The 12,751-nt window shown below is 57.2% G+C and overlaps 1 protein-coding gene across 1 annotated transcript in view; it reads right to left on the reverse strand.

The window, feature by feature from the left end:
- Positions 1-502: 502 nt before the first annotated feature.
- The window catches only part of IGHMBP2 (immunoglobulin mu DNA binding protein 2), a 97,364-nt gene continuing 85,115 nt past the window's right edge, over positions 503-12,751 (reverse strand). The window contains exon 14 of the mRNA XM_078433792.2: positions 503-739. Coding sequence (XP_078289918.2) covers positions 522-739 — 218 coding nt within the window. The 3' untranslated portion in view covers positions 503-521. The remainder of the gene's footprint in view (positions 740-12,751) is intronic.

The raw sequence follows: 12,751 nt of genomic DNA on the forward strand, positions 1-12,751 counted from the left end.
ACGTCTTCATCCTTAGGGAACTTCGGTCACTGTCCATGCCCCTCCCGACCTTTGCCATCCCGCGAGCTTTGCCATTCGTACTTTTATTTTATAGTTCCCTTCCAGTTGATTTAAACAGACTCGTTTCCCTTTCGTTGCAACCAATAAACGTCTGCAAACCCAAACGATGTGCTGCTACTGTATCTTTTTTCCGAGACCAATAAGTACGTTTCTTAGTTATCTACTGCTGCCTGACAAACAAACCCAAAACTTCATGGTTTAAGCGCACATCAATCATAAGGGGCGCCCGGGGGGCTCAGTCGGTTGAGCGTCTGACTTCGGCTCAGGTCACGATCTCGAGGTTCGTGGGTTTGAGCCCCGCGTCGGGCCCTGTGCTGACGGCTCGGAGCCTGGAGCCCGCTTCGGGTTCTGTGTCTCCCTCTCTCTCTGCCCCTCCCCGGCTCACACTCTCTATCTCTCCAAAATGAATAAACAAACACACAAACAAAAAAAAAAAAACGTAACAGCACATCAATTGTCTCTCAGTTTTTCTTAGGCTGGAATCTGAAAGCAGCTTGGCCACAGGCCGCCCCGGCTCTGAGTCTCTCAAAGGCGGCAATCAAGGGGTCCAGCAAGGCCGCACCCATCTCGAGGTTCAAGTCTCCCTCGGTGGCTGCAGGGCTGAGGGCCTCCGTTCCCTGCCACACAGGCCTCTTGCTAGAGTAGTTCATGTTACGGCCTCCACGGTCGTCAGTGCTGTCTAGAGAGAAAAGCCAGAGAGAGAGGACTGACAAGGTAGCAGCCACAGTCCTTAAAACCCGGCCCCTTCACTCCTGCTGTGTCCTGTTGGTGAGGGTCCCCAGGTTCTGCCCTCCCCCTCAAGGGGAGGGGGTCACAGGAGGGAAGCAGGAACACCAGGTGGGGGGCTGCGGGGGCTCATCTCTGAAGGATGCCAGCCACAAGAAGGGACAAGGCTTTGTTTTCATATTAATTCCTGTGCCCCTCAGGTCATCTCCCACACCACAGTTGCCTGTTCTCCCATCAGTCCTGTGGGCCAAGACGGCTGTCCCTCTTCCCTGTTGGCAGATGAGGAAACTGAGGCTGGAGGGTCTCAGTGACATTCCTCCCAAGGTTGCATCGCCCCAGGGGGCTAGAAGCACCGTGTCTGAAAACAGCCCCGACCGGCCCTCAGCTCAGTCCACGAGCACAGGACCCACCCAGCACGGGATGAAGGGGAACAGTGACTCAGCCCCGGGCGGGGAAGGCCACAGCACATCAGGCCTAGGGAGGGGCCAGGCGGGGCCCTGGCACCAGCCTGGATTGCGAGATGAGGCCAGCCCAGAGGAGGCGCTGGGGCAAAAAGTCAGAGCCGGTAGTGTGCAGAGTAGATGAGACAGGGAGGCTTGGCACGAAATCCGGGGCCTGCCCTGACCCCAGGAAAGAGAGCAAACCTGAGACTCACCGGGGGACAGCGCCCTCTCCGCCGCCTCCCCCTGCACACCCCCCCCCCCCCACCACCACCACGCAGCTGCGTTGGTTGCCACTGTCCCCAGGAACCTGCAGTGGAGAAGGGCATCCTCTGGGTGGGGACACCGACACGGGCTCAGCCTGAGGATCGCTTCACATCACACCGGGGCCACTGGCGGAGGCTTGCACCGTGACAGGGAACTTTTTCTCCCCAGACACCCACCTGGAGGTTGCTTGAAACTTGGCTTGAAAATCAGAAATGGCCCCCTGGGAGCCCCTGGGTGGCTCAGGGGGTTGCTCATCAGATCCTTGGCTCAGGTCATGATCTCACGGTTCGTGAGTTTGAGCCCCGTGTCAGGCTCGGAAAGGACAGTTTGGAGCCTGCCTGGGATTCTCTCTCCCTTTCTCTCTGCCCCTTCCCTGCTCATGCTGTCTCTCTCTCTCTCTCTCTGCCTGTCCCCTACTTGTGTGAGTGCGCTCTCTCTCTCTCTCTCTCTCAAAATAAATAAACATTAAAGAAAAAAAAAGAGAGAAATGCCCCCCTCGGTTCCCAAACACATGCCTGGAGATATGTTACTTGGGGCAAAGTGCCAACAACCTCGCTGTCTGTTTCCCCATTTGTTTTCTAGGGGGAATTATGGAACCTTCCTGGTGAGGCTGCAGGGGTATATGGGAGATCACAAGAGGAGCCCAATGTCCTTGCAGCCTGGAGACACAGGCGTCACAGGTCAGGCACCCTGCACCTGCTCTGGATGCTTCTTGGTCATATTCCTTTCTTTCCTGGGCACCTCAGGCCACTCGCCACCCCACCCCCCCCCCCCACGGGGCTGGGGTCCCTCCCTACCTGCACGAGCAGGGAGCATGTGCCCACGTAGGTGTTTCTAAAGGTGGCTTTATGGGGCTTTTTAAGTTTATTTAGGGGCACCTGGGTGGCTCAGTCGGTTAAGCATCTGACTCTTAGTTTCCGCTCAGGTCATGATCTCGCAGTTTGTGAGTTCAAGCCCCACATCGGGCTCTGCGCTGACAGGTGGAGCCTGCTTGGGATTGTCCCTCTCTGTCTCTCTCTCTCTCTCAAAATAAATAAGCTATTTATTTATTTATTTTTATTTTGAGAGAGAGAGAGAGAGAGAGAGAGAGAGAGAATGAGCGGGGGAGGGGCAGAGGATCCAACCGCGAGATCACAAACTGCGAGATCATGACCTGAGCCAAAGTCTGACGCTTAACCGACTGAGCCACCCGGGCGCCCCTACTTGTGGGTTTTATTCATTCCTTCACTCATTCGTCCATCCACCTGCTGCCCACCTACCACGCCAGGACTGCCTCAGGGGCTGTGGAATAATACAGGAAGGTGCTCACGGGCTTTTAAGATAACGAAGAATTCCCAAATCCCTTGTCACTCTTCAGTCTCGAAACCGCTGCTGAGAACAGAGCAGAAATTTTCCCACTGTTGTGTCTGGGGAAACTGAGGCTCAGAGAGGCCACGTGCTCTGTCCGCAGTCACACAGCGGCCCGGCCAAGCCTGGCCAGACACTGGGAGAGCCCGGCTGCTGAGCCTGCGGCCGCCTGCAGGGGCGCTAGTGAGCAAGCCCCCTCGTCAGGGCCCCGGGGACACCTCCCTGGCACAACCAAATGCGGCCCAGGCCACAGCCTTGCTATTCTCAGCGCTCTCACACATGACCCACGCAAAGATCTGGGGAGACCCACATCATTCGTGGTGCTGGGGACGGCGCGGCTCGGGGCGGCAGCCAAGGGAGGGGCTGTGGGTGACAGGAGGCGGGAGGGGGGGCGGGGCGTGCGGGGTTGGGGTGCCGCCCTGGGGAGAAGGCCCGAGGGTGGCGAGCCTGGAGTGAGGGTCTGGGAGAGTCGGGGCCCAGTCGGGCCACGTGGAAGGCTGGCGAGCTGGGCGGAATCTGGGGCCCTGCCGGGTCAGACCCAAGCACAAGCACGTCTTCCTGGGCTGGGGGCCCGGGGTGCAGCCCCCAACACAGGGCTGGAGGCAAGCTGGAGAAGCCAGGGAAGGGAAGGAAGCCACAGAAGGCACATTACCGGCCGGCAGCAACGGGGCTCGGTCCCAGCGGGGACCTCGCAGAACCAGCCGCTCTACGGTCAAGGAAGCCGATGTGCCCCCAGCTACCCGGCCACAGTCCCACCTGCCTGAGAGGCTGTCCTAGCCTGTCCCTGTCCTATCAGCCTGGCCGGGATCCGTGAGCGCGCGACGCTACCATCGGACGCCAGGGGCAGCCGCTGCGACCGTCCCACCACGCCCCTGCTCGCTGAGCACCCCGTGTGCGGGGCTCCGGGGCGCAGCGAGGAGCGCCCAGCCAGGCCTTCTCTCTCGGAGGCGGCGAACCGTCTAGGAAATCAGAAATGAGAAGGGACTCGGGGAAATGGAAAAGCATCCGTGGCATCCGTGCACGGAGGGACCGACGGCAGACAAAACGGGAAATGTCCAGGCATATTTTTCAGCCACAAAACCGGGCGAAGAGCTGAGTCTTAAAAACAATTCTGCCGAGCGGAGGAAGGCAGATTCACTTGTGTGAAACGTCCAGAGTAGGTAAGTCCACAGAGACAGAGGGAGGGTAGTGGGAGCTGGGCCTGGAGGAGGCAGGGTGGGGACCGACCGCCAGTGGGCTCGAGGTTTCTTTTGGAGTGATGAGAACGTTCTGGAATTAGGCAGCTGTGGCGTCGGCACGACCGTGCGAATATACTAAAAACAGCTGAACTGTGCGCTTTGGACAGGTAAATGTGGGAGGCACCTCGGGTGGCTCAGTTAAGCGTCGGGCTTCGGCTCGGCTCATGGTCCCACAGTTCGTGGGTTCGAGCCCCACACTGGGCTCCATGCTGAAAGTGCAGAGCCTGCTTGAAATTCTCTCTGCCCCTTCCCCTCCCCGTCTCTGTCTCTGTCTCTCTCTCTCTCTCTCTCTCTCTCTCTCAAAAATAAAATAAACTTTTTTCAAAAGGGTAGGTTTGATGGTAGGCAAATTACATCACGCATGGTGGCGGGGCCACCTTTAGATGAGATGGTCAAGGAGGGCTTCTGGGAGGAGGTGACATTTTAGCTGAGGTCTGAAGGATGAGGACGAGATGGTCACAGAGTGGGGCAGGAGGAGGCGTGGCGTGTGGAGGGAGCGACAGCGGGCTGAGGACAGTGACCTTGAGGGGAGGGCCCGAGGTGACGCGAGGGGACAGCAGCAGACCCCGCGCGGCCCGGCATCCGTGCTGAGGGTGCGGATCCAGGGCACGGCTGCTGGAGGGTCAGGGTGGGGGAGAGAGACACGATGGGGTTTGTGCTCTCGAAGCGTGGTGGGCTGGGGTTGGGGTGGTGGATGAGAAGGAGCAGGAAGCAGACCCCAGAGCCATCCAGAACGCGGCCTGGACTTTGAGCTCGCTGCCAGGCCAGCTGCCCAGGGCTCCTGGGCACGTCCCAGGCCCACGGGGCAGAGACCAGGACCGGGAATCCCAGGGCCTGGAGTCTGGAAGGGGGGGGGGGGGGGGGTGACCAGGACTGGAGGCCAGGGAGGCACTGGTGATCATCCAGGCTGGGAGGACTGGTCCTGCCTTGACCTGCAAGAGCCCAAGCCAGGCCAGGGGACCTGGAGGTTCAAGGGCAAGGTTTGCTCTGTGGGGGGAGGGGGGTCCCCACCTGTCCCTCGGGGAGCTGATGGCCCGTGCGAGCCCCGCAGAGAGCCGGCAGCATCCTGGCAGCTGGAACCGGCCAGTCGCTCGGAGAGGGATGCCTTTGGAGCCGACCGTGGGTGCCTCACTGGAGACACTCACCCTGCATCAGGCGGGGTCCTCACGGGGCTGGGGGTCAGCACGGGGTCCGCCACGGTGTCATCCCCGGGAAGGGGCAGACGGGCACAGAGCACTTACGACCGGACTGCGTGCTCTTGGGGGGCCAGGAGCCGGCATTGTCTCACTCACCCCCAGGGGGCTCCCCTCGGAGGCTGAATCCGTAGTAGGTACTCGGCCAACGTTTGTTGAACGACTGACCAAAGCTACCCACGCTGAACGGAAGCAGTGGGGCAGTGGCCGTGTTCAGGAAAGAGTAACGAACTGAGTGTGGGTGAGGAGCAAGGCTTTACGGGAAGGCTTCCTGGAAGAGGTGACGTCTGAGCTGGAGCCTGAAGGACGCATGGGAGGTTTCCAAGGCACAGCAGGTAGAGACAATCGCGTGAGCACAGGCCTGGAGGTTGGAAGGGGCCGCACCAACCGGGGAGCTGAGCAGTCCGTGCCTGGGGCGGGGCTGGGAAGGTTGCGGGGACCCTTCCGGGAGGGGCGTCCCTCTGCCAGGAACTCCCCGCCTGAGCTGAGCCGCGACGGTCCAGCGGCTCCCTAACTGGTTAGGCTCCTTTGATGCCCAGCTTCTGGCCTGGCTGAGGGTCTGCCTGCTTCTGATTCCTGAAGCTTCTTCCCCAGGGCGGCTACAGACACCACCGGTGAAGACGGAAGCGAGGAAAGTCCGCATTTCTGCCGGAAGGGACTTTGGAGCCAGGGGGACGTGCATTCACTTGGGTGCAGGGAGAGACCTGGGGCCCAGCCTACACTTTGCAGGCTGCCCTCCCCTCCCGCAGGGAATCCCACTGCAGAAAGAGGCCTCAGAGACGGGAAGTCGCAGCCTCCCCCAGAGTCAGGGAAGCCGTCGGGGTGTAGGGGTGCAGCCCCGGGACGGAACCCAGGGCTCAGCAAACAGCACGAGCTGAAACTCAGCCTCACCCACCCTGTCAGCCAGGCGCACTTGAGCAGTGTGCAACCCAGCCACAGTACATGGTGGGTCTGCTCGCGGCTCTCTTCGCAGGGCCTCTGCAGTCTGGTGCCGGGGGCCTGGAAAAACCAGGATGCCCACACACTTCGTGCTCAGCTCTCTGGCGCTGCTTGTGTCTATTGAAGAGTGGTCGGCTGCGAGCTGTCATCAACCCTTTGGCTTTCAGAGCAGATGTTTCTGCTGCTGTTTAGCAAGCGGGGCTTGAAGGCAGGTGGGGGGAGAGGGAACAGTGATGCTATCGTTTTTTTATCTCCCCAGATTGCCCTGTAAAAACAGGCAGGGCACCTCGGGAGAGCAACACCCAAAATGCACGGCGGAACGAAGCAGCACGTGCCAGGGGGCAGGGGCGAGTCGCCCACGGGCTGCGAGCCAGCGCAGGAGAGGACGGGAAGGGAAGTCAGCCAAGGACTGGCCGGCAAGCTTGGCGGCCCCCCGGGAGAGCAGGAGAGCGGGAACTGGAAGGGGACACACAGGCCATCAGCCCAAGCAGGTGGTGGCAAGGTCTCGGTGCCCGAGCCGTCTTGAGCTGACAAAGCAAAACCTCGGAGAGGAACCTGCTGGGGGGCCTCTGATGGGCAGGGGTCCGGGAAAGAGGGACAGTTCGCGGCACCCCCGGGCCTCCTTCCCAGTAGTCACAAAACCTCACCTCGCCGGGAGAAGCCCAAGCAGCAGAAAAGAACTACGGTCAAAACCCACACAGAGACACCGCGAAAGAGACGACGGGGAACAGCGACGGCCCTCCCCAGCCCGTGAAGACCAGCCGCGAGGACACGCCCTCCAAACGGAGGACGTGTGACATTTCAAAATGAGCGGTCGCTTTACTCATTTTTAAAACGTTTGCATCCCCAGAGCTCGTCCGGTAACTGGACGTCCGTCCCTTTTGACCCCCTTCGCTCACGTCCCCCAGTCCCCTTCCCCCCACCTCTGGCAACCACCGATCTGTTCTGTGTCTGCAAGTTTGGGTTTTTTTATTTTGTTATTTTTTTTAACGGTGTATTTATTTTTGAGAGAGACAGAGGCCGAGTGCAAACGGGGGAGGGGCAGAGAGAGGGAGACACAGGCTCCGAGGCAGGCTCCAGGCTCCGAGCCGTCAGCACAGAGCCCGACGCGGGGCTCGAACCCACGGACCGTGAGATCGTGACCCGAGCCGAAGCTGGACGCCCCACCGACCGAGCCCCCCAGGCGCCCCGAGTTTGGATTTTTTTAGATTCTGCGTGCAGGTGAGATCACACAGCATTTGCGTCTCTGACGGATTTCACTTGGCACGAGGGCCTCCAAATCCACCCACATTATTGTAACTGGCCAGAGTTCCTTCTTTTTTAGGGCTGAATAATAACTACCCTTTGAGATGTTTAGAAATATCACGACCGGGGGCACCTGGGTGGCTCAGTCGGTTGAGCGGCCGACTTCGGCTCAGGTCATGATCTCGCGGTCCGTGAGTTCGAGCCCCGCGTCGGGCTCTGTGCTGACAGCTCAGAGCCTGGAGCCTGTTTCAGATTCTGTGTCTCCCTCTCTCTGACCCTCCCCCGTTCATGCTCTGTCTCTTTCTGTCTCAAAAATAAATGTTAAAAAAAAAACTTAAAAAAATAATAATAATAATAAATAAATAAATAAATAATAAAAAAGAAATATCACGACCGAAGAGCCTAAGCCAGAATTAGAACAAGCAGAGAAGTGAAGCGACCGGAGAAAAGGACAATTTCGAAAGAGGTGGCTGCAAAAAGAATGAAAACAGGAGAGGAAATTAAGAGATGAGAACAAAACCAGAAAGGAACGTGAGAGCCAAGAAGTACTACAAACAAAAGCAGGAACCTTGAAAATGAAGGGGCGCCTGGGGGGGGGGGTGCCTCAGTCGGTTGAGCGTCCGACTTGGGCTCCGGTCACGATCTCGCGGCTCGTGGGTTCGAGCCCCACGTCGGGCTCTGCTGACGGCTCGGAGCCTGGAACCTGCTTCGGATGCTGTGTCTCCCTCTCTCTCTCTCTCTGTCCCTCCCCCGCTCATGCTCTGTCTCTCACTGTCTCAAATAAATAAATAAATAAATAAACGTTAAAAAAACGTCCCGCCTCGTTTCCCATCATCCTAGGTACTGCTGAGTGAAGGGGTGGCCCTTTCGATGGCTGGGTGACAACACTTTGCTGGACCCTAGGATGCAGTCCGGGCTCTGAACCAAGAGGGGGGTTACGATGCTGTCTGGGATGCCTGGTCCTGGGCCCTAGCAGGCAGTAGGGAGTGTGTGCCTGGACCCCAAGAGAGCCTCTGAGGCTCCCCTCAGAGCTCCCATGTCCCGGTACGTATGCGTGGGGAACCCCAGCAACCCCCAAGAGGCGGGCCCCCCGAGGGCGCAGAGGGCAAAGGGAACGGTCTGGGATGGGCAGAGGGAAAGGAGGCCTCACCTGCCCCACTGGAACCACAGGAACAAGGGCTGTTGTAGGTGTGGGTGGGTTCTTTCCCCTTCTCCCCTCCTGCGCCAGCTAATAGAAAATGTGTTAGGGGCGCCTGGGGGGCTCAGTCGGTTGAGCATCTGACTTCGGCTCGGGTCATGATCTCAGGGTCTGTGAGTTCGAGCCCCGCGTCGGGCTCTGTGCCGACAGCTCGGAGCCTGGAGCCCGCTTCGGATTCTGTGTCTCCCTCTGTCTCTACCCCTCCCCTACTCACTCTCTCTCTCTCTCTCTCAAAAATAAATAAACATTAAAAATTAAAAAAAGAAGTGTGCTAACAGTGGCTGCCCCGTGTCTGGTTATTCCAGTTACAGGATCCAGAAGGGAGCGTGGCTCAGCTAGAAGGAGTGAACACCACCACCCAGAGATGGGTTAAGGGGCCTTTAGGACCGGAGTGAGCCCTCGAACGCTCGAAACTGGAATCACCGTGTGACCCCGCAATTCCGCGTCTGGCAAATCCCCACGGGAATGGAAAGCAGCGTCTCCAAGAGACTTTGGCAAAGAGGCCCTCGCTGTGTTCACAGCAGGGTGATTCCCGGCAGCCAAAACGCGCGAGTCAGGTGTCCACCCACGAACGACCGGATGCGCACCACGGGGTCGATCGGAACCCCGGAGCAGTCGTCAGCCTCCGACACCTGCCACGACCTGGACGGACCTGAAGGACGCTACGCTGAGCGGCACAAGCTAGTCGCGAAAGGACAGACGCTGTGAGATTCCGCTTCCGTGAGGTCCGCCAGAGTCGCCAAATTCGAGGCAAGTGGGAAGGTGGTAGCAGGGAAGGGTGGGGGAGGGCTGGAGGGTGACTGTTTCACCGAGACAGAGCTTCCGTTCTGCAAGACAAAAAACTCTGGAGATGGACGGGGGGGGGGGGGGGGGGGACGGTCCCACAGCAGTGGGAATGCACTTAAATGCCACGGAACCGTGCCCTTAAAACGATTAAAATGGAGAGTTGGTGTTACGTGTATTTTCCCACAATTTTTTTAAGATCCTGGAATTTAAAACTTCTTGAAAAGAAAAAAAAGGACTTCACACACACACACACACACACACACACACACACACACCCCAGTGTGATCTGTTCAGCTGGCAGACAGAACCAGGCTTCGGGGCAAATTCCAGATCAAACAGATAGATGTACCAGCAGCAAAACAATCTTGAGTTTTATCTGGAAAACAGCTACTTGTGCCAGAAAGTTAAGGAACCGTGGCCTCCCACACACAGAAGACACCAGATCACTCAGACCCGAGCGCAGCTCTGCGATTTTGCACTAGACCCGGGAAAACCGGGTCTAGAGACTGCTGGTCTCGGCCTGTCTCTTCCCGCGCCAGTCGCCCTCCCAGGGCTCCCGCCCGGGTTTGCAGGCGTCAGTGGTCACGATGACCCAATGACGGAGGCTGAGGCCACGGGGAGCTGGAGACCAGTCCCCTCAGACAAGGTGGGATCTTCTCACAACGACTTTCCTCCCTGGCTCACTTCCCCGCTTCCTTGGAGGGCTTCCTAGGATCATCACCTGAGTCGACTACCTGCACTGCCCCGGCACGTTAAGTACACTTGAAGCGGAGGGAAGGACACAGTGGAGGCCGGGTCCCTGGCAAGGTGTCTGGGCCAGAGGTGCCAAAAACCCGCCCCAGGGTAATGGCCCTGGGGAGGGAGAGAAGTGGACACAGTTGGGAAATTTCCAGGCACTAGGGAAGTGAGGGGTTGGAAACTGGGCAGAGAGTCTCAAACCGGAACGATGGGACGCCGGCCAGATGCTGTGCCTGGAGGCATCCTGACCTTGGCTTGAGGAGGCAGCTCTTCACCTGGGCTGACAGGGGGCTGGCGGCTGCACCCACCTCCCCAGCCTCAGCACGCACACCTCCCCACTCCTGCCCCCGGTCACCCTTTCTGTTCTTCCAACGAACCAAATCCTTACTACCTCAGGGCCTTTGCACCTGCTGCCCTTGTCCCGAATGCTGCAGGTCTCGCTAAAGCAGAAAGAGATTTTATCCCCCTGGCCTTGCTGGGTAGCCCTACCGGCCACCTGTATTACTTCCCGATGCTGCAGCAGCAAAGGACCACAAATTCAGGGGCTTAAAGCAACGAACATTTATTCTCTTGTAGCTCCGGAGATCAGAAGTCGAAAACCAAGGGGGAGGCAGGGCTGGTCCCTTCTGAAGCACCTTGGGGAGACGCCACTTCCTGGTCTTTTTCAACTTCTAGAACCCACTTGAGTTCCTTGGCTCAAGGTCCCTTTTCATATCCCTCCAACCTCTTTGATCAGTCGTCACATCAACTGCCTCTCCCCACCGACCCCATTCATCACACATCACTCGGAGCCTTCTGCCTCTGTCTTTTAAGGGCCTTATAATTTGCAGGCCCGCCCAGATAATCCAGGATAATCGCCCGTCTCAAGATCCTTAGCTTTATCGTGTCTGCCCAGTCTCCTTTGGTTTGTAAGGTCACATATTCCCAACCCTGGGTATCAGGAGGTCCACATTTTAGGTGCCGTTATTCACTTTACGTCACACCTCCCTCGGTCTCGATCACCACACTTGCTCCTCCTCCTCACTGCATGGATCTCAGTGGGAATTTTTGCGTTCATTCGTTTCTTTGGTCGGCTACTCTCCGCTCCGCCTGTCCTGGTTTATCCACTGCTCTTTCCCGGCACCATTGCTGGTGTTCAGTAAATATGTGTTAAATGTAGGTAAGAAAGGATAGATGGTGTGTGGGTGATGGACGGATGGATGGTGGACGGATGGATGGACAGACGGACAGGTCACATGTGGATGGATGATGGATGGATGGAAGGATGGACAGATCATATATGGATGGATGATGGATGGATGGATGGATGGACAGATGGATGGACAGATCACATGTGGATGGATGATGGATGGATGGACGAACAGACAGATCATATATGGATGGATGATGGATAGACAGACGGACAGGTCACATGTGGATGGATGATGGATGGATGGATGGATGGATGGATGGATGGACAGGTCACATGTGGATGGATGATGGATGGATGGAAGGACGGACAGATCATATATGGATGGATGATGGATGGACAGATGGACAGATCACATGTGGATGGATGATGGATGGATGGACAGACGGACAGGTCACATGTGGATGGATGATGGATGGATGGATGGATGGATGGACAGATCACATGTGGATGAATGATGGATGGACGGACGGACAGATCACATGTGGATGGATGATGGATGGACAGACAGACAGACAGGTCACGTGTGGATGGATGATGGATGGATGGATGGATGGACAGATCACATGTGGATGAATGATGGATGGACAGACGGACAGGTCACATGTGGATGGATGATGGATGGATGGACAGACAGGTCACGTGTGGATGGATGATGGATGGATGGACGGATGGACAGATCATATATGGATGGATGATGGATGGACAGATGGACAGATCACATGTGGATGGATGATGGATGGATGGACAGATCACATGTGGATGGATGATGGATGGATGGATGGATGGACAGATCACATGTGGATGGATGATGGATGGATGGATGGACAGACAGATCATATATGGATGGATGATGGATGGATGGATGGATGGATGGATGCACAGATCACATGTGGATGGATGATGGATGGATAGACAGACAGGTCACGTGCGGATGGATGATGGATGGATGGATGGACGGACAGATCATATACGGATGGATGATGGATGGACAGACGGACAGACCACATGTGGATGGATGATGGATGGACAGACGGACAGATCACATGTAGATGGATGATGGATGGATAGACAGACAGACAGGTCACGTGCGGATGGATGATGGATGGATGGATGGACGGACAGATCATATATGGATGGATGATGGATGGACAGACGGACAGACCACATGTGGATGGATGATGGATGGACAGACGGACAGATCACATGTAGATGGATGATGGATGGATAGACAGACAGACAGGTCACGTGCGGATGGATGATGGATGGATGGATGGACGGACAGATCATATATGGATGGATGATGGATGGACAGACGGACAGACCACATGTGGATGGATGATGGATGGACAGACGGACAGATCACATGTAGATGGATGATGGAT

The sequence above is a fragment of the Panthera onca genome, chromosome D1 (genome assembly GCF_046562875.1).
Source record: "Panthera onca isolate mPanOnc1 chromosome D1, mPanOnc1 haplotype 2, whole genome shotgun sequence".
Taxonomy (NCBI): Eukaryota; Metazoa; Chordata; class Mammalia; order Carnivora; family Felidae; genus Panthera; species Panthera onca.